Source organism: Natator depressus, chromosome 6 (assembly GCF_965152275.1).
Source record: "Natator depressus isolate rNatDep1 chromosome 6, rNatDep2.hap1, whole genome shotgun sequence".
In the NCBI taxonomy this organism is placed as follows: domain Eukaryota; kingdom Metazoa; phylum Chordata; order Testudines; family Cheloniidae; genus Natator; species Natator depressus.
The window spans coordinates 10,475,313-10,497,000 of NC_134239.1; the positions used below are offsets into that span (position 1 = coordinate 10,475,313).

General features: G+C 52.7%; 2 protein-coding genes across 3 annotated transcripts; both read left to right on the plus strand.

Annotated features, from left to right (window-relative positions):
• The first annotated feature begins 431 nt into the window (after positions 1-431).
• On the plus strand, positions 432-9,001 carry LOC141989673 (uncharacterized). The gene is given in 5 exon segments (XM_074956607.1): positions 432-455; positions 882-1,008; positions 3,044-3,160; positions 7,424-8,340; positions 8,343-9,001. Coding segments are annotated over 5 exon segments (1,326 nt in total). The 3' UTR covers positions 8,484-9,001.
• Positions 9,002-9,651: 650 nt separating this feature from the next.
• On the plus strand, positions 9,652-20,982 carry LOC141988571 (uncharacterized). Of its 2 annotated transcripts, XM_074954415.1 has the most exons (3): positions 9,652-11,862; positions 18,994-19,194; positions 20,570-20,982. In XM_074954415.1, exon 1 carries the CDS (start codon positions 10,039-10,041, stop codon positions 11,005-11,007), a length of 969 nt encoding a protein of 322 aa, XP_074810516.1. In that variant the 5' UTR covers positions 9,652-10,038; the 3' UTR covers positions 11,008-11,862; positions 18,994-19,194; positions 20,570-20,982. The 2 variants fall into 2 exon arrangements, with proteins under 2 accessions (XP_074810516.1, XP_074810515.1); XM_074954414.1 differs by having other exon boundaries at positions 18,994-20,982.
• Positions 20,983-21,688: the final 706 nt, after the last annotated feature.

The following is a 21,688-nucleotide window of genomic DNA, read 5'->3' on the forward strand; positions in this document are numbered from 1 at the left end:
CCGAGAGCCAGGAAAGAATCGGGGCTCCCAAGCCCCCGCCCTAGCCAGCTCCCTAGGGCCCCACGCACAGCCCAGGGGCGGGGACCGGGCTGCCCCCTTACGGGCCACTGGGGCTCCAGGTGCCGCGAGCGCCCCCGGCGGCCGGACTCGGGACCCAGGCGTCCGGGGGGCTGGTCCAGAAGGTCCCTGCGCTGGAGCCTCCCCCGGCTGCTGGAGCTGGCGGCGCAGGCGCGGGCGGGGAGCGCGGCAGGGTTGGGGCGGGGCCTTCCCGGACACCTGGGACTCAGCTCGGCCCCTGCGCAGGGCGGGTCCCGCTGCAGCCCCAGGCGGGCGAGTCGGTTTCGGGGAGGGACCAGCCGCGGGGCGGGAAGTCGCTGCCCGGGCGGAGGAAGCGGCCGGGGCCGGAGCCGGAGCCGGAGCCGAGCCCGGCGATGGCTGCAGCGGGGCCGGCGCAGGTAGGACGCGGGGCGGGGACTCCCCGGCCGGGCACTGGCTGGTCCCGGCTGGGGCCGAGGGGGGCCGGGACCGGGTCCCTCCCGCGCTAGTGACCCCGGGGCTGGGGGCGGCTCAGCGCGGCCAGGCAGGGTCCGGGGTCCCGCTTTGCATCAGCGCAGCCCGGGGGTCAGGGGCTGCAGCAGCTGGGGCCGGGGAGCGGCTTTGGGGCCCCGGGACCCGCCCACAAAGCCGGGCGGACATGCGGAGCCAGGCGCGACCCCTTTACCCCGAGTCCCCGGGGGGCTGTGCGGGGGGGTCTCCCTGGGTCACAGCTGCTGGGCTGGGGGTTCCCCGGGGGCCGCTGCCCTAGAGCCCGCGTCCCCTGCTGAGAGCCCGGGCTGGGGCTGGAGCGGAGGGTGCTGAGTGTGTAACGCTTGTGCCAGCAGCTGCGGGTGGCGTTTGAGGACGTGGCTCTGTATTTCAGCCGGGAGGAGTGGGAGCTCTTGTCCCGGCCAGAGAAGCAGCTGTACCGGGACCAGATGCTGAGGAATTACCGGGCCCTCGTTTCCTTGGGTAAGGACCAATTTATCTCTACTCATAGCTGTGAAATGTCTGGGTTCCCTTGATGCCTCAGCTGCCATGTGCCACCCCGTGGTCGAGTGTTGGCAAATGTCGGCCCCTTTCAGGTCGGCTTCCTGTTGAAGCAGAAATCAGGACTATCGAGCAGTGGTGTCCAATAGAAATTCCATGCTAGCCACGCTGCGAGCTACACTTGTGGTTTTGAATTTTTCTTCTTAGCCACATTATAAAAAAGCCACTTGCATTAGCCACAATTCAGTAGCCTATTAGGCACATGTGGCTAGTGGCGAACGTATTGGACTCTGCTGCTATAGAGCCTGGGGCTAATCTTAGGGCTTGGCTACACTTCCAAGTTAGAGCACATTAAAGCAGCCCCGGGCGCCCTGACTCCCGATCTGTCCACACTGGCAAGGCTCTTAGAGCACCTGGACTCTGCAGCCGGAGAGCGCTCCTGGTAATCCACCTCCACGAGAAGCACAATGCTTGCTGCGCCTCGGCTGAAATGCCCGGGCGTCAGTGTGGACGACATGTTGCGTTACTGTGCTGTGATCAGCCTCTGGAAACGTCCCATAATCCCCTTAAGTCAAGTGGCCACTCTTCCCATTGGTGTGAACTTGGCTGTAGGAATGCGGATGTGCCCTTTCAAAGCTCCATTTCTGACAGCTGGCTGCTTACCTGCTCCGGGACAAAGCAACCATTCCTGTGGAATGCTGCTTGCTGTGAGTGTGTGAGATGGGGGGGCAGGGGGGGGGGGTCTGCTGCTGTCTGAACTTAGAAGATAGCATGCTGACACACTCTCTGCCCCCCAAAAACCAACTCTCTCTCCCCCCACTTACACACAACACAGTCCCTGTCACACTCCACCCCCCCCCCCCATTTGAAAAGCACGTTGCAGCCACTCGCACACTGGGATAGCTACCACAATGCCCTGCTCTTTGTGGCGTTGCAAGAGCTGCTAATGTGGCCACGCCAGTGCGCTTGAATCTGACAGTGTGAACACACGGCAGCGCTTTCCCTGCTGCGCTCTCCAAGGGCTGGTTTAACTCCCAGCGCTCTACATCTGCAAGTGTAGCCAAGCCCCCAGTGTAACTTGTTTACTTGCATTACGTACCTCAGTCCTGGCACAGCCATGGTAGCAAACAGTCACATGAACGACAGCCTCTTCCAGGAATCCCGGCCAGACACCGATGGCAGCAACTCTGCCTCAGGAACTGACTCTAGCTAGAAAAATAAGGTAGGGAGAAAACGCATCTGCTGCTTGCAGCAGCTCCCAACCTCCCTGAAAAGAACATGCATCATACATTTAACAACTGTATAGTTGAACAATGCTTGCAACCTAAGCAAAAGAACTGATAGATTTGTAGAATGGCGCCACCTGGTGACGCCTGCCATGACACATGTTGTGGCCTATGCCTTAATGATGTACTGCCAAGTGTTGAATTTGAGCTATAAGAGGGCAAAGGACTGAAGTTCCCTTCTTCCAAAGTCTTCCCCACGATAAATTTTTAAGGAGACAGTTGGGTAAGTGAGAGAGGGTAGTTGGGGACTTTGTATCCACCCTGTCTCTTAATCAGAGTTAATGGGGTGTTCAATGGTATTTCAACTCGTTAAAGAACACAGTTGTCCTATGGAACTTACTGCCACAAGATAGCATGGAGGCCAAGATGTTAGCAGGATGAGAACTTTCTGTGGAACATCTGGAGTTCCCCTAGTAAGGATTTAAAACTGGGCCCCCCACTGCAAATTGAGATGGGTCATAGACGTTGCAGCTTTAGAGTATGAACTAAACTTGCCTGGTGGGAGATGAGAAGAAATCTCTAAGGAAGGTTTATTTCTTTATTCTCCTGCTTGGGATCTCTTGCGCTTTCCTCGGAAGCAGCATCCAAGATCAGTGTCCCATCATGCCAGGTGCTGGGTAGACACACCCTGATCGAGATGGGGCCCTGTTGTGCGGGGCTGCACCAATATATAAATGATTCCCTACCCCCAAAACTTTATTAATAAAATTGATTCTTTCCCCTCCAAACAGGCTGTTCAGGTTCCACACCGGATTTAATCCACCGGATCGAGCTAGGGGAGGCAGAGCTCTGGATCCAGAATGCCGAGGACTCCAGGGAAAGCTCCGGGCCTGAGAGCCCCTCCTCAGGTGAGTCATAATAATCCAGTCCCTTCTGATTTATACAGCTGCTAGTGGAGGGCTCCTTAATGTAGAAGGCAAAGGCAGAGCGAGATCCACTGTCTGGGAGCTGAAGGGGACAAATGGAGGCTGGGAATTAGGGGTCAGTGTTTATCTGGGAGGGGAAGGAACCATTGGGAGAGCTCCCCTCATGGCAGCTTGGATTCTCCATCACTGGGAGTCTGTCAGTGGAGATGGGGTGTCTCTTTCTCAAAGCCCTGCTCTAACTCAGCCAGGAGTTACTGGGCCAGAGGCAGGAATCACTGCGGGGGAGATTCTCTGCCCTGGGTTAGGCAGGAAGCCAGGCTGGATGGGTACAATGAGTCTGTCTGGCCTTGATATCTTGAATCATAGAAACGTAGGACTTGATGGGACCTCAGTAGGTCATCTAGTCCAGTCCCCTGCACTGAGGCAAAGCTAAGTATTATCTAGACCATCCCTGACAGGTGTCTGCCTCACTTGTTCTTAAAAACCTCTAATGATGGAGATTCCACAACCTGCTTAGATAATTTGTTCCAGTGCTTAACTACCCGTAGAGTCTGGAAGTTTTTCTTAATGTCTAACCTAAATCTCTCTTGCTGCAATTTAAGCCCATTGCTCCTTGTCCTGGCCTCAGTGGATAGGGAGAACAATTTCTCACCCTCCTCTTTGTAACAGCCTTTTACGTACTTGAGGACTGTTATCAGCTCTCCCCTTCTCCCCCCCCCTCCCCCCCCCGCCACCAGTCTTCTTTTCTTCAGACTAAACAAACCCAATTTTTTCAATCTTTCCTCATGGGTCATGTCTTCTAGACATTTAATCATTCTTGTTACTCTCCTCTGACCCTCTCCAGTTTGCCTACATCCTTTCTGAAGTGTGGTGTCCAGAACTGGACACAGTACTCCAGCTGAGGGTTTACCAGTGCTGAGTAGAGTGGAAGAATTACTTCTCGCATCTTGCTTGCAACACTCCTGCTAATACATCCCAGAATATTTGCTTTTCCCCCACCCCCAAAAAACGATTCCATTGTTGACTCATATGTAGTCTGTGATCCACTATAACCCCAGATGGTTTTCTGCAGTACTGTTTCCTAGGCAGTCATTTCCCATTCTGTATTTGTGTAACTGATTATTCCTACATAAGTGTAGTACTTTGTGTATGATCTTATTGTATTTTATCCTATTTAATTCTGACCTTTTCTCCAGTTTGTCAGAATCATTTTGAATTCTAATTCTGTCCTCCAAAGGGCTTGCACCTCTCCCAGCTTTGAATCGTCCATAAACTTTGAGTGTACTCTCTATGCCATTGTCCAAATCATTTATGAAGATATGGAATAGAACTGGAGCCAGGACAGATCCCTGTGGGATCCCGTTCAATATAGCCTTGTAGTTCATTTATGAACCATAATAACTACTCTCTGAGTCTGGTTTTCCAACCAGTTGCACACACAGCTTATAGTAGGTTTGCCTAGGCTAGATTTCTCTAGTTGGTTTATGAGAAGACAGTATCAAAAGCATTACGAAAGTCAAGCTGTGACATGTCCTGCTTCCACCCTGTCCACAAGGCTTGTTACCTGTCAAAGAAGGATATTAGGTTGGTTTCACGTAATTTGTTCTTGACAAATCCATGTTGACTGTTACTTATTACTTTTATTTCCTTCTAGGGGCTCACAAATAGAATGTTTGATTACTTGCTCCCTTATCTTTCCAGGTACTGAAGTTAAGCTGACTGGTCTATAATTCCCTGGGTAGTCCTTATTCCCCTTTCTATAGATGGTACTATATTTACCTTTTTCCAGTCCTCTGTTTTCTCTACCATCCTCCAGGAGTTCTCAGAGATAATCGCTAATGGCTCAGAGATCTCTTCATCCAGATCCTTAAGTATTCTGAGGATGTATTTCATCAGGCCCTGCTGAGTTGAAGGCATCTATCTTGTCTAAGTAATTCATAACTATTTCTTTTCCTATTTTAGGCTCAGATCCTACCCTGTTGACACTAATCTTCACTATGTTAGTCGACCGATCACTGCTAACTTTTTTGGTGAAAACTGAATCAAAGGAGGCATTTAACAGTTTGGCAATTGCTGCGTTTTCTCTTATTGTCTTTCCCTCCATTTAGTAATGGGCCTAGCCTGTCCTTGGTCTTCCTCTTGCTTCCCATGTATTTGTAAAATGCTTTCTTGTTCCCTTTTATATCCTTAGCTAGTTTAATTTGTTTTTAGCCCTGGCCTTTCTAATTTTGTCCCTACATATTGGTTCAGTTCTAGAAGTGGGTCATTACAGCTCCACCATGCCTCAGATTCCTCACTTGTGTAATGGAGAGGGCATTGGGACTGTGAGGCTAAAATCTGTCTGTGTGTCAGCGGATCTGGCACTGGGGGGGGCAGATAAGCACCTGGGTAGAAATACAAGCCTGCCGGTCCATAGACCACATCACCTTCTTCTAGGCTTCCCACACCTCAGAAAATCATACCAAGGAAAGGGGTGTCCTAGAGATTTTTGAGATGAGTTTCATGCCTCTGCCCCTCCTCTCTCAAGTTATGAGTGCTGGTGTCCTATGGCCCTGAGCACGTGGATCCAAATATAGCTCAGAGAGGGGCAAAAACCTGCTCGCAGCCTGGGAGAGCATCCCAGAGTCACTGGCCCTTGGCAGAGAAGGTGCTGTCCTCTCCAGGTTCCCACCCTACCCCCTCTCTGCCAGTTCATTATGCACATAACCTCTCAGACTGGAGACACCTGCCCCAGCGAGCAAGGAGAAAGCTGGGAATGGCTCGAGGCAGAGCAGGATCAGTCATGTATGATGAGTGTGAGGGGACGCCACATGGACGATGCAATTTGTAGAGCAGGTCTCAGGCACTTGTAGAGCTTCACTGTAATGCTCTAAAACTGCCCCGGGTTCCAGGCAGCTGCTGCAGGGAAAGCTGATGCATTTGGAGGCCAGATGAAATCGTCCTGCAGGCCATGGCTTGGAGTACCCTGGTGTATGGGCAGGGTGTGAGGGAGAGGAGGTGGCATGGCCTTTGTCACATCCCCTCTCCTCCTGCTTTCTCAGTGGCATGAAATCGTTGTCACTTGCATTGCTTCAGTGTCCATGCTTAGCACAGCCCTCAGCCCTAACGTGTCTGTGACTGTCTATAGATCAAAGGCCACTCTCACTTTCCAGCACAGCATTGTCACTGATTGGGTTGTAAAACAATACAAACGTGTTTTTCAGGTTACATCTCACACACCCTGAGTGACAGGTTACATCCCCTCAACCCCAAACCCCACCCTCTTGAGGATTTTAGTTTAGTTTTAGTTTTGCACAAAGAATGAAACATCAAGCTGAGGCTAAATGACTTCTTTAAAAGGAATTCCTAGAAAAGGACTCACTCCCCCACAGGAATAAGCTACGTTGTTCTCAGCAGCTTTAAACCAGTCTCAGTACGTCCACATGAGGAGATTGTAGCCCCTCAACTAGTTTCAAACCAATGTAGTTAAAACAGCACAAAAACTGGCAAACAGGCCTCATGCTATATAAGAGGAGAAAGTGAAGAACCAGCACCAGGTAAATAAACACCTCTGGTTAAAATAAAAACAAAATCAGTTTGAAAACAAATCCAGGGCCCCGTTGTGCCAGGCGCTGCCTGTATCCTGGGCAGGCTACAATTTAAGCATAAAATGAGACCCAAGAGGTGCATGGCACACGTGGGAGCAGGTGCTAGGTGCTGCACAAACAATGTAGGGTAGAACCACCGTGACTAAGGTTGCAGATTTGTCATGGAATTTTGTATTAAAAATTATGGAGCAGTTAAAGTAAATTTAGTAAAATCACAGGTCACTACATTTACTGTGACTGCTCCAGGATTTTTAATAAAACCTGCCCTGCCCAGAGGGCACTAGCCTCCCAAAAAGCACCCTCCCCCTCAGCACTGCAACCCTGACCACAGCCTGGTGCAGAGTGGTTGGTGTGGGCTAGAGAAGATCTGGGTGGCAAGGCCATTCACTGAAGTTTGCCCCCCCCCCACCATCATGAATGTGAGTGGGGGCAAATCTGAGTGGCACTGTAACCCCGCGGGCCAGGTCTCAATGCCCAGAGCAAGGCATTGGGCCTATCCCTGTGGGACAGGAGCCATCATTGCAGGGTGAGGCACCCATCCAAAAAACAGTCATGGACAAATGGAGAAATCGCTCTATCCATGACATTTGCCATCCTTGACAAACTTGTAGCCTTAACCGTGAGCTAACACTAGGATTGCCTCTGCTCTCTCCAACAGGGCACGGGATCCCGGGAGGAACGAGGAAATGGTCTGAGTGTGGGGAGAGTGCGGCAGGAACACAGGATCCCACATCCCACAGAGGGATCCATGCACAGGACACAGTCCATCCCCAGGGTAAACTCAGTCAGAGACCAGACCTGGCTACACACCAGAGACTCCCCGTGGGCCAGCGTCGCCATCGCTGCATCGACTGCGGCAAGAGGTTCAGAAAACCCTCCGGACTCCTCCAGCACCAGTGCGCACACACCAGGGAGCGGCCGTACCACTGCTCTGACTGCGGCAAGGCCTTTGCAGAGAGCTCAAAGCTGAAAATACACCAGCGCACGCACACCGGGGAGCGGCCATACCACTGCACTGACTGTGGCAAGAGCTTTACACAAATTGCACACCTGAGAACACACCAGCGCACACACACCGGGGAGCGGCCGTACCGCTGCACTGACTGTGGCAAGGGGTTCAACAGTGCCAATATGCTGACCCTCCACCGGCGAACGCACACCGGGAAGAGGCCATACCACTGTGCCGACTGCAGCAAGAGCTTTGCAGAGAGCTCAAAGCTGAGAATACACCAGCGCACGCACACCGGGGAACGGCCGTACCACTGCACTGACTGTGGCAAGGACTTTGCACAGATCGCAAACCTGAGAACCCATCAGCGCACGCACACTGGGGAGCGGCCGTACCACTGCACTGACTGTGGCAAGGGCTTTGCACAGATGGCACACCTGAGAACCCATCAGCGCACACACACCAGGGAGCGGCCGTACTACTGCTCTGACTGTGGCAAGGCCTTTGCAGAGAGCTCAAAGCTGAAAATACACCAGCGCACGCACACCGGGGAGCGGCCATATCGCTGCACTGACTGTGGCAAGGACTTTGCACAGATCGCACACCTGAGAACCCATCAGCGCACGCACACACCGGGGAGCGGCCGTACGCCTGTGCTTACTGCAGCAAGGACTTTGCACACAACTCAAACCTCAGACTACACCAGCACATGCACACAGGGGAGTGGCCATACATCTGCCCCAGCCCTGAGCCCCATCCCACCCCCTGAACCCCTCATCCCTGGTCCCAGAGCCCACACTCATTTTTAGAATAGAATAGAATCATAGAATAGAATATCAGGGTTGGAAGGGACCTCAGGAGGTCGTCTAGTCCAGCCCCCTGCGCAAAGCAGGACCAATCCCCAATTTTTGCCCCAGATCCCTAAATGGCCCCTGTCGTAAATATCAAGGGAAGGGTAAACACCTTTAAAATCCCGCCTGGCCAGAGGAAAAACCCTTTCATCTGTAAAGGGTTAAGAAGCTAGGATAACCTCGCTGGCATCTGACCAAAATGACCAGTGAGGAGACAAAATACTTTCAAAAGCTGGGGGGAGGGAGAAACAAAGCCTCTCTCTCTGTCTGTGTGATGCTTTTGCCGGGGACAGAACAGGAATGGAGTCTTAGAACTTAGTAAGTAATCTAGTTAGATGTGCGTTAGATTCTGTTTTCTTTAAATGGCTGACAAAATAAGCTGTGCTGAATGGAATGTAGATTCCTGTTTTTGTCTCTTTTTGTAACTTAAGGTTTTGCCTAGAGGGATTCTCTATGTTTTGAATCTAATTACCCTGTAAGCTATTTACCATCCTGATTTTACAGAGGTGATTCTTTTACTTTTTCTTCTATTAAAATTCTTCTTTTAAGAATCTCATTGCTTTTTCATTCTTAAGATCCAAGGGTTTGGGTCTGTGTTCGCCTATGCAAATTGGTGAGGATTTTTATCAAACCTTCCCCAGGAAAGGGGGTGTAGGGCTTGGGGCGATTTTGGGGGGAAAGACGTTTCCAAACGGGCTCTTTCCCAGTTATATATCCGTTAGACGTTTGGTGGCAGCGATAAAGTCCAAGGGCAAAAGGTAAAATAGTTTGTACCATGGGGAAGTTTTAACCTAAATTGGTAAAAGTAAGCTTCGGAGGTTTTCATGCAGGTCCCCACATCTGTACCCTAGAGTTCAGAGTGGGGAAGGAACCTTGACATGGTGGCAGAGCGGTGGGATTAACTTGAAATCATTTGAGATCAATTTGAGATTCTTTTGAACCAGAAGCACAGATTTGAAAAGAAATTTTTTTTCTTTGGGCTGCTGGAAAGCAGGTTTTAAGCTGAAAGCAGTTAGGTTTTTTTTCTGCTTTGGGGCCAGAGCAGAGAAAAAAGGGAATTGTCTTTGGTGAGCTGGAGTTTCTCTACGTAAAGGCAGGGTGGTTAACCTCCTGCAGGGAAATTTACAAGTCTTCACAGACCTGAAGTTGTTTTTTTCCTAAGAGCAACTAGAGGGGTTTTCTATCTATTTGCCTGGAGACAAAGGTGTTAAGGTTTTTTGTTTTTGGTTTTTTAGGATTTTTCTGTAGGCTGACAATCACTATCAGAGAATATAGGTATCATATTACAGCACAGCAAAATTTTACAAGCCAAGGTTTGTTTTTTTGTTTTATTTCTAACTCTCGAGTGTAAAGTTAGTTAAAAACAGAGAGGCAAAGATGACAGAAACCAAGACACAATACTAATTGGAGTTAGCCAGACTGGAGGCAGCGAAAGAGGCAGAAAAAGCCCTAGAAGCTGCCCACAGGAGAGAAATGGAGGCAAAGGACAAAGAAATGGAGGCAGCGAAAGAGGCAGAAAAGAACCAAGAGGCTGCCCACAGGAGAGCTATGGAGGTAAGGGCCAAAGAACTGGAGAAGAAGGAAAAAGAGAGGAAGCATGCACTGGAAAGGGAGAAGGCAAAGGCTCAGCAGAATATACCAACATACCCTAGCAATCCACCTCCAGGTACCACTTCCCATCCCAGAAAGTTTCCCACCTACAAGGCAGGCGATGATACCGAGGCCTTCTTAGAAAACTTTGAAAGGGCCTGCCTTGGGTACAGCATCTCTACAGACCAATACATGGTAGAGCTGAGGCCACAGCTCAGTGGACCCTTAGCTGAGGTGGTGACTGAAATGCCTAAGGAACACATGAACAAGTATGAACTGTTTAAAACCAAGGCGAGAGTCAGAATGGGGCTAACACCCGAGCCTTCTCGTCGGCGATTCAGAGCCCTACGGTGGAAACCAGACATGTCATTTACCCGACATACCTACCACATTGTGAAACATTGGGATGCCTGGATATCAGGAGCAAGTGTTAAATCTCCAGTAAATTTGCCCTTCCTAATGCAAATGGAACAGTTCTTAGAGGGTGTTCCTGAGGAAATAGAAAGGTACATCCTAGATGGGAAGCCCAAAACAGTAATTGAGGTGGGGGAGATTGGAGCCAAATGGGTGGAGGTGGCAGAAAAGAGAAAAACTGGTTGCGGTTGGAGTGGATACCAGAAGGGACAACCCCAGACCACACCCTACTACCAGGGGCAGCCCAAGGCCCCACCTACCCCCCAAGGAACCCTCCAGCTACCTTATCGTCCCGCCACACTATTCTCCAGCAACCCACCTTGCCCCAGTGACCTGTCAGCTGGACAATGTTTTAAATGTAATGAGCTGGAGCATGTAAAGATCAACTGCCCCAAGAACCCCAACAGATTACAGTTCATTGCACCGGAATCACACTAGAGGTCCTCAGGCCCAGATACCATTGGAGCGGAGGGAAACTGTGAGTGTGGGCGGGAAGAAGGTCACCGCATGGAGGGACACCAGAGCACAAGTGTCAGCTATCCATGCTTCCTTAGTGGACCCCAATTTAATCAACCCAGAGATCCAAGTGATGATTCAACCCTTCAAGTCAAACTCTTTCAATTCGTCTACAGCCGAGTTGCCTATCCAATACAAGGGCTGGTCAGGAACGTGGACTTTTGCAGTCTCTGATGATTATCCCATCCCCATGCTGTTGGGGGAAGACTTGGCCAATCATGTGAAGCTAACCAAGAGGGTGGGAATGGTCACCGGCAGCCAGGCTAAACAAGCCGTCACGCCTAGCTCTGTTCCGGAAACTTCTACCAGGACCCAGTCAGAGGTGATGGACCCGGACCCCAGGCCAATGTCTGCAACAGCAGCAGTGGATCCAGTCCCAGAGACCCAGACAGAGCCAGTCCCAGAACCGGAACCGGCGGAACAACCAGCACCAGAACCAGTGCCAGCACTGAATCCGGTACTTGCAACCCCAACACCAGAGAGCCCCACCGAACTTGAACCGGCAGCAGCCCATAACCCTACACAAGAGGCTCAGCCAGAGCCTGAACCCCAACATAGAGCTCCAGTGGAGAGCAGTTCACAATCAATGGAAACAGCCCCATCCCCTACATCGCTTCCAGAGGGACCAAGCATAGGTCCACAATCCAATGAGGAACTGATGTCTCCAGCATCAAGGGAGCAGTTCCAGGCCGAGCAAGAAGCAGATGAAAGCCTCCAGAGAGCTTGGATGGCAGCACGGAGCAACCCACCGCCTCTCAGCTCTTCTAATTGATCCAGGTTTGTTGTAGAAAGAGGACTTTTATACAAGGAAACTCTTTCTGGTGGACACCAGGAAGACTGGCATCCTCGGAGACAGTTGGTAGTTCTAACTAAGTACCGGGTCAAGCTCTTGAGCTTAGCCCACGATCATCCTAGTGGCCATGCTGGGGTAAACAGGACCAAAGACCGTTTGGGGAGGTCATTCCACTGGGAGGGAATGGGCAAGGATGTTTCTACCTATGTCCGGTCTTGTGAGGTATGCCAAAAAGTGGGAAAACCCCAAGACCAGGTCAAAGCCCCTCTCCAGCCACTCCCCATCATTGAAGTTCCATTTCAGCGAGTAGCTGTGGATATTCTGGGTCCTTTTCCGAAAAAGACACCCAGAGGAAAGCAGTACATACTGACTTTCATGGATTTTGCCACCCGATGGCTGGAAGCAGTAGCTCTACGCAACATCAGGGCTAAAAGTGTGTGCCAGGCACTAGCAGACATTTTTGACAGGGTAGGTTGGCCCTCTGACATCCTCCCAGATGCAGGAACTAATTTCCTGGCAGGAACTATGGAAAGCCTTTGGGAAGCTCATGGGGTAAATCACTCGGTTGCCACTCCTTACCACCATCAAACAAATGGCATGGTGGAGAAGTTTAATGGAACTTTGGGGGCCATATGTAAATTTGTAAATGAGCACTCCAATGATTGGGACCTAGTGTTGCAGCAGTTGCTCTTTGCCTACAGAGCTGTACCACATCCCAGTTTAGGGTTTTCACCATTTGAACTTGTCTATGGCCGCGAGGTTAAGGGGCCATTACAGTTGGTGAAGCAGCAATGGGAGGGATTTACACCTTCTCCAGGAACTAACATTCTGGACTTTGTAACCAACCTACAAAACACCCTCCGAACCTCTCTACCCCTTGCTAAAGAAAACCTACAGGATGCTCAAAAAGAGCAAAAGGCCTGGTATGATAAACATGCCAGAGAGCGTTCCTTCAAAGTAGGGGACCAGGTGTCACGGAGTGTGGGGGAGTCCAGGCCCTGCACCCCTCTTCCAGGGATTCACTGAGACTCTCAGCCAGCCAGTAAAACAGAAGGTTTATTGGACAACAGGAACACAGTCCAAAACAGAGCTTGTGGGGTACACCCAGGACCCCTCAGTCAAGTCCTTCTGGGGGAGCAGGGAGCTTAGACCCCAGCCCTGGGGTTCCCTGTGTTTCTCCACCCAGCACCAAACTGAAACTAAACCCACCCAGCAGGTTCCCTGCTGCAGCCTCCGTCCACATTCCCGGGCAGAGGTGTTACCTCCCCCTCCTGGCTCAGGTTACAGGTTCTCAGGTCTCCCATCCCCAGGGCACATTCCCAGGTCAACACTCCCCCCTCCCTGCTGTGTCACATCGTCACATCTCTCCCCCCTTCGAGACTGAACTGAGCGGGGTCACTGTGACCAGTGACCTGGGGAAGTTCGGGGCCCCCTCTCCAGGACAGCGCATCCGCTATCGGATTGGCACTTCCCTTCACGTGGACCACGTCCATGTCGTAATCCTGCAGGAGCAGGCTCCACCTCAGGAGCTTGGCGTTGGCTCCTTTCATCTGGTGCAGCCAGGTCAGGGGAGAGTGGTCGGTGTAGACGGTGAAGTGTCGCCCGAAGAGATAGGGCTCTAGTTTCTTGAGGGCCCACACCATGGCCAGGCACTCCTTCTCGATGGCCGTGTAGTTCTGCTTCCGGGGTAGCAACTTCTTGCTCAGGTACACGATGGGGTGTGTCTCCCCCTTTTCATCCTCCTGCATTAACACCGCCCCCAGCCCCGTGTCTGAGGCATCGGTGAACACCACAAAGGGCTTGTCAAAGTCTGGGTTTGCCAGAACTGGGCCACTGACCAGAGCCTCCTTCAGCGCCCGGAAAGCCTCCTGGCACTGCTCGGTCCAGACCACCTTGTCTGGCTTCCCCTTCTTGCATAGCTCAGTGATGGGGGTGGCTATGGCGCTAAAGTGGGGAACAAATCTTCGGTAGTATCCAGCCATCCCAGTAAAGGCTTGGACCTGCTTTTTGGTGTGGGGAGCGGGCCAGTCTCTGATCACCTCCACCTTGGCTGGTTCTGGCTTTAGGCGGCCGCTCCCCACTCGATGGCCCAGGTAAGATACTTCAGCCATCCCCACCTTGCACTTCTCTGCTTTTACAGTCAGCCCAGCCCCCTGGAGTCGGTCCAGCACTTGTCTAACCTGAGACACATGGTCCTCCCAGGTCTGGCTAAAGACACAGATGTCATCAATATACGCCATGGCAAAACTCTCCATCCCCCTCAGTAGCTGGTCCACTAGGCGCTGGAAGGTGGCCGGCGCTCCCTTGAGGCCGAAAGGCAGGGTCAGGAACTCATAGAGTCCCAGAGGGGTGATAAAGGCCGATTTCAGCCGAGCATCTGCATCCAGCGGCACTTGCCATTAGCCCTTTGTAAGGTCCATGGTGGTAAGGTACCGAGCTCCTCCCAGCTTGTCTAGGAGTTCGTCCGGCCTGGGCATGGGGTAGGCATCAGACACAGTGATGGCATTGAGCTTCCGATAGTCCACACAGAACCGGACCGACCCATCCTTTTTGGGGACCAGCACCACCGGCGAGGACCAAGGGCTGGCAGATGGCTGGATCACCCCCAAAGCCAGCATGTCCCAGACCTCTCTTTCCAGGTCCTGAGCAGTTTTCCCTGTGACTCGGAAGGGGGAGCATCTTATCGGCGGGTGCGACCCTGTCTGCACCCGGTGGACAGTCAGATTAGTGCGTCCAGGGTGGTTGGAAAACAGCTGTCAGTACGGATGCAGCACCCCCCTGACCTCAGCTTGCTGGGCAGGGGTTAGCTGATCCGAGAGGGGAATTGTTTCCAGGGGGGAACCAGCTCTGGTCCCAGGGAATAGATCTACTAAAGGGTCATCTCCCTGCTCCTCCCACTGTCCACACACGGCCAACACCACATTCCCCCTGGCATAATATGGCTTCATCATATTCACATGGTACACCCGGCGGTGGTGCGCCCGGTTCGACAGCTCCACCACATAGTTTACCTCATTGAGCTGCTTGATGACCTTGAAAGGGCCCTCCCAGGTGGCCTGTAGTTTGTTCTTTCTCACAGGGATGAGAACCATCACCTGATCCCCGGTGGCGTAGGCACGGGCCCGCGCCGTGCGGTCATACCAGACCTTCTGCTTCCTCTGGGCTCTGGCCAGATTCTCCCTGGCCAGGCCCATGAGTTCAGCCAGTCTCTCTCGGAAGGTCAGGACATACTCCACCACTGACTCTCCATCGGGAGTGGCCTTCCCCTCCCATTCGTCTCTCATCAGGTCCAGGGGGCCCCTCACCCTCCTTCCATATAACAGTTCGAAAGGCAAAAATCCGGTAGACTCCTGGGGCACCTCCCTGTACGCAAACAGCAGGTGAGGTAAATACTTGTCCCAATCCTGCGGGTGCTGGTTCATAAAGGTTTTCAGCATCATCTTTAGCGTCCCGTTAAACCTCTCCACCAGCCCATTGGACTGGGGGTGATAAGCTGAGGCCCAGTCATGCCAGACCCCACATTTCTTCCACAAGCACCGGAGCAGGGCCGACATGAAGTTGGAGCCTTGGTCTGTCAAGACTTCCTTGGGGAACCCCACTCGGCTGAAAATGGTCAGGAGCGCATCTGCCACGGTGTCTGCTTCAATGGAAGCTAAGGGCACTGCCTCGGGGTAGCGGGTGGCAAAATCTACTACCACCAGAATGTATTTCTTCCCCGACCAGGTCGTCTTGCTGAGAGGCCCCATAATGTCCATGGCCACCTTCTGGAAAGGCTCCTCTATGATGGGCAAAGGTCTCAAAGCCGCTTTCCCCTTGTCCCGGGCCTTCCCCACCCTCTGACAGGGTCACAGGATCGGCAATACTGCTGGACCGTGGTAAAGACCCCGGGCCAGTAAAAGTTCTGTAGCAACCTCTGCCGGGTGCGCCGGATTCCCTGGTGCCCTGCGAGGGGGATGTCATGGGCCAGGTACAGGAGCTTGCGGCGATACTTCTGGGGGACCACCAGCTGCCTCCTGATCCCACAGGACTCTACTTCCCTTGTGGGAGCCCATTCTCGGTACAGGAACCCCTTCTCCCACAGGAACCTCTCCTGGCAGCCTCTCCTCATGGTCCGTCCCTCACTGAGGTCGGCCAGGTCCCTGAGTTTCCTCAAGGAGGGATCTTTCCTCAACTCGGCCTGGAACTCAGCGGCTGGGGAAGGGATGGGGACTGGTTCCCTCTCATTGGCCAGGTCTGAGGCCACAGCCTTTCTGAGCCATGCCCCTCGGCGCTCCCTCCCCACCAGGGTAGGGTTCTGCGCCTCCGGCGTGGTACCCTCCCCAAGGTCAGGGTGCAGTGCCCCTCGCCGGCTCTGGCTACGGGTCACAACCAGGGTGGTCTGGGGCTTGCTTGGCCAGTCCTCTAGGTCCCCCCCATCAAAACTTCAGTGGGCAAATGGTGGTGTACCCCCACATCCTTGGGGCCCTCCTTGGCCCCCCATTTCAGGTGTACCCTTGCCACGGGCACCCTAAATGGGGTCCCGCCCACCCCTGTCAGGGTCAGGTAGGTGTTGGACACCACCCGATCTGGGGCCACCACCTCGGGCCGGGCCAGCGTCACCTCCGTGCCCGTATCCCAGTATCCATTGACCTTCCTCCCATCCACCTCCAGGGGAACAAGGCACTCTCTCCAGAGGGACAGCCCCGCGCCCACCCTGTAAACCGAGCAGCCTGAGTCCAGAGCCTCCAGCCCTCTGGCAGAGCTGGCCTGGAGTACTCTTCCCTCCTGAGCAGGTGGTAAACTGGTAGCCCCCCTTGCCTGGGTTGTCTGCCCCTCGTCCAGCTGGGTCCCTACCCAGTTAACCCTGGGTAGGTTGGGTCTGCTCAATTTGTCCCTGAGCCCGGGGCACTGGGACCGTACGTGGCCTCTCTGGCCACAGTGATAGCAGCTCAGGTCACGTTGGTCCCCTCGAGCGGGTCGGAGGGGCCCGACGCCAGGCGTTCCCCTTTGGAGGGGGTTCTCCCTATTTCCCCACTGGGAGGCCCCATGGTGACTCTCTCTCTGCATCGGGGGGGGGCCTGTTCTTTTGGGATTCCTCCCAGCTACCCCCTGACCGACTGTTCACAAACTCGTCGGCCAGCTGCCCTGCGTGCTGGGGGTTCGCGAGCTTTTTGTCCACCAGCCACAGCCTCAGGTCAGAAGGGCATTGTTCATACAGTTGCTCCAGTACGATTAGGTCAAGCAGGTCCTCTTTAGCTTGGGCCCCAGCTGTCCACTTGCGGGCATACCCCTGCATCCGGTTGACCAGTTGTAGGTAGGTGACCTCAGGTGTTTTACGCTGACTCCAGAACCTTCTCCGGTACATCTCGGGGGTCAGCCCAAACTCACGGAGCAGGGCCTGTTTGAATAGTTCATAGTCCCCTGCCTCCGCCCCTGTCATTCGGCTGTACGCCTCCACGGCTTTGGGGTCCAGTAAGGGGGTGAGAAACTGGAGCCTGTCTGCAGGGTCAACCCTGTGCATCTCGCAGGCATTCTCAAAGGCCATCAGGAAGCTATCTATGTCCTCCCTCTCCTTCTGCTGGGCCAGGAAGCACTTATCAAAGCTCCTGCAGTCTTGGGTCCCCCCACACTCACCGCAGTCGGAGTCCCACTGCTCCTCAGCCTGGCCAGCTCCAGTTCATGCTGTCTTTGTTTCTCCTTCTCCTGATGTTCCCTCTCCTTCTCCTGCTCATGTTGACGTTGTTTCTCCTTCTTCTCCTGCTCATGTTGACGTTGTTTCTCCTCATGTTGACGTTGTTTTTCATGATCCTCCAGCTCCCTCATTTTCATCTCCCTCTCCCATTCCAGCCGCATCCGCTCCAGGGATGGGGAGCTCCGCTGGGAGGATCCCCTGCTGGCTGCCGGGGTCAGGGTGCCCTCGGTATCCACTGGGCTTCCCCCAACCCCTCCCCCAGGCATAGGTAGGAAGGGTCTCGGGATGTCCTGGGCAGCAGCCTGACCCCTCCCAGCCCGGTCAGGCCCCAGGGCCCACGCTGCGTCCGCTGGGCGGCTTCCCTCAGGGACAGGGATCGGGTCATCCAAGCGATCCCTCTCCTCCAACTGGGCAATCAGCTGTTCCTTGGTGGACCTCCCAGTGCGCAGCCCCCTCTGCCTGCACAGCTCCACCAGGTCACTCTTAAGGCGTTTAGCGTACATCTCCCTGCTGGCCACTCGCAGGCCGGGCAGCTTTCTACGGTTTCCGGGAAAAGCCCCTCGTGTGCCAGTCCTTCTTGAGGTCACCACCTCTTTGCCAGGGTCGAGCTGCAGACTCCTCCGCCCCTGGGACCGCTCGCTGCAATCCCCCGGGGGACCCTGTTACTGCAAAAGCCCTTCTCTCTGGTCACACGCTCCCAGGGGTTAACCGCCCCCTGAAACCGTCTCTCTCTGAATCTTCCGCACGCCCGGTCCCCGTCAATCCCCCTTCGTTTTACTGTTCCCCAGTCACTTACTGCAGGAAGCGCCGTTCACGGGGTGCAGTACATCCCACCGCTGCCACCAGTTGTCACGGAGTGTGGGGGAGTCCAGGCCCTGCACCCCTCTTCCAGGGATTCACTGAGACTCTCAGCCAGCCAGTAAAACAGAAGGTTTATTGGACAACAGGAACACAGTCCAAAACAGAGCTTGTGGGGTACACCCAGGACCCCTCAGTCAAGTCCTTCTGGGGGAGCAGGGAGCTTAGACACCAGCCCTGGGGTTCCCTGTGTTCCTCCACCCAGCACCAAACTGAAACTAAACCCACCCAGCAGGTTCCCTGCTGCAGCCTCCGTCCACATTCCCAGGCAGAGGTGTTACCTCCCCCTCCCCCTCCTGGCTCAGGTTACAGGTTCTCAGGTCTCCCATCCCCAGGGCACATTCCCAGGTCAACACTCCCCCCCCCCCGCCGCTGAGTCACATCATCACACCAGGTCATGGTCTTAAAGGCGCTCCAGGCCCATAAAATGGAAGCGTTGTGGGAAGGGCCATTCACGGTCCAGGAGCACCTGGGAGCTGTTAATTATCTCATAGCATTCCCCACCTCTAACCGAAAGCCTAAGGTGTACCATATTAATTCTCTAAAGCCCTTTATTCCAGAGAATTAAAGGTTTGTCAGTTTACAGCCCAGGGAGGAGATGACGCTGAGTGGCCTGAAGGTGTCTACTACGAAGGGAAAAGTGCTGGTGGCGTGGAAGAGGTGAACCTCTCCATGACCCTTGGGCGAATGCAGTGACAGCAGATCCAGGAGCTGTGCACCAGCTACGCGCCGACATTCTCAGCCACCCCAGGACTGACTGAACGGGCATACCACTCCATTGACACAGGTAATGCTCACCCAATTAAAGTCCAACCTTACCGGGTGTCTCCTCAAGCTAAAACTGCTATAGAACGGGAGATCCGGGATATGTTACAGATAGGGGTAATCCGCCCCTCTGGCAGTGCATGGGCATCTCCAGTGGTTCTAGTTCCCAAAACAGATGGGGAGATACATTTTTGCGTGGACTACCGTAAGCTAAATGCTGTAACTCGCCCAGACAACTATCCAATGCCACGCACAGATGAACTATTAGAGAAACTGGGACGGGCCCAGTTCATCTCTACCTTGGACTTAACCAAGGGGTACTGGCAGGTACCGCTTGATGAATCCGCCAAGGAAAGGTCAGCCTTCACCACACATCTCGGGCTGTATGAATTTAATGTACTCCCTTTCGGGCTGCAGAATGCACCCGCCACCTTCCAAAGACTTGTAGATTGTCTCCCAGCGGGATTAGGAGACTATGCAGTCGCCTACCTTGACGATGTGGCCATATTTTCGGATTCCTGGGTAGAACACCTGGAACATCTACAAAAAGTCTTTGAGTGCATAAGGGAGGCAGGACTAACTGTTAAGGCTAAGAAGTGTCAAATAGGCCTAAACAGAGTGACACCAGGTGGGTCAAGGAACTATCAACCCCCTACAGGCCAAAGTGGATGGTATCCAAAAGTGGCCTGTCCCAAAGTCAAAGAAACAAGTTCAATCCTTCTTAGGCTTGGCCGGTTATTACAGGCGATTTGTACCACAATACATCCGAATCGCCGCCCCACTGACAGACCTAACCAAAAAGAAACAGCCAAATGCCGTTCAGTGGACCGAAGAGTGTCAGAAGGCCTTTAACCAGCTTAAAGCGACACTCATGTCTGACCCTGTACTAAGGGCCCCAGACTTTGACAAACCGTTCCTAGTAACCACAGATGCATCCGAGCGTGGTGTGGGAGCAGTTTTAATGCAGAAAGGACTGGATCAACCTGGATCAAACCTGTAGTGTTTCTCAGCAAGAAGCTGTCTGAGAGGGAAAGCAACTGATCAGTCAGTGAAAAAGAATGTTACGCCACTGTCTACGCTCTGGAAAAGCAACACCCATATGTTTGGGGACGGCGTTTCCACCTGCAAACCGACCATGCTGCACTACAGTGGCTTCATACTGCCACAGGAAATAACAAAAATCTTATTCGGTGGAGTTTAGCTCTCCAAGATTTTGATTTCGACATCCAGCACATCTCAGGAGCTTCTAACAAAGTGGCTGATGCACTCTGCCGTGAAAGTTTCCCAGAATCAACTGGTTAAAATCATCCTTGAGATGTGGAAAATATTGTTAGTCTTTATATACTTTGTAGTATATTTAGAGGTGCATGTGTCTTATTAACTCTGCTTTCTCCTAGAGCTCCAGGAAGAAATCCCAGGCAGCGTTTCACTCTATCTGTGATTTGGGGGGCATCATGAGTGTGAAGGGAAGAGTAGACACCTTTTGGGGTCCCTCCTGGCCGGAGGAATAACCCTTTCACCTGTAAAGGGTTAAGAAGCTAGGATAACCTCGCTGGCACCTGACCACAATGACCAATGAAGAGACAAGATACTTTCAAAAGCTGGGGGGAGGGAGAAACAAAGCCTCTCTCTCTGTCTGTGTGATGCTTTTGCCGGGGACAGAACAGGAATGGAGTCTTAGAACTTAGTAAGTAATCTAGCTAGAGATGCGTTAGATTCTGTTTTCTTTAAATGGCTGAGAAAATAAGTTGTGCTGAATGGAATGTAGATTCCTGTTTTTGTCTTTTTTTTGTAACTTAAGGTTTTGCCTAGAGGGATTCTCTATGTTTTGAATCTAATTACCCTGTAAGGTATTTACCATCCTGATTTTACAGAGGTGATTCTTTTTACTTTTTCTTCTATTAAAATTCTTCTTTTAAGAAACTGATTGCTTTTTCATTGTTCTTAAGATCCAAGGATTTGGATCTGTGGTCACCTATGCAAATTGGTGAGGATTTTTATCAAACCTTCCCCAGGAAAGCGGGGGGTAAGATTTGGGAGGATATTGGGGGGAAAGACTTTTCCAAACGAACTCTTTCCCAGTAACTGGTGTTAGACGTTTGGTGGTGGCAGCGAAAGTCCAAGGGCAAAAGGTAAAATAGTTTGTACCATGGGGAAGTTTTAACCTAAGCTGGTAAAAGTAAGCTTAAGAGGTTTTCATGCAGGTCCCCACATCTGTACCCTAGCGTTCAGGGTGGGGAAGGAACCTTGACAAGAGTCATGAACCAAGAGGCCGGCGCAAAAGGACTTGCTGAGACACTGGGGGCATATGGGAAAGAGTACAGTGAGCATCTACTGAACATCTCCAGAGTGAAGGAGCTTCTGCGCTGCACCTTGGATAACCTGGGAGAGGAGGAGCTAAGGATCTTCAAAATGACTGAAGTTGAACTGAGAAACACATCTATCACCAACCCCCCCATCCATGGGGACAAGCTGGACAGGGAAGGGTTGGCAGAGATGGTGGAGGAGCTAATCAG

Excerpts from the sequence above, each read along its gene's own strand:
- LOC141988571 (XM_074954414.1), top strand. The coding sequence starts at position 10,039 with ATGGAGGCAAAGGACAAAGAAATGGAGGCAGCGAAAGAGGCAGAAAAG.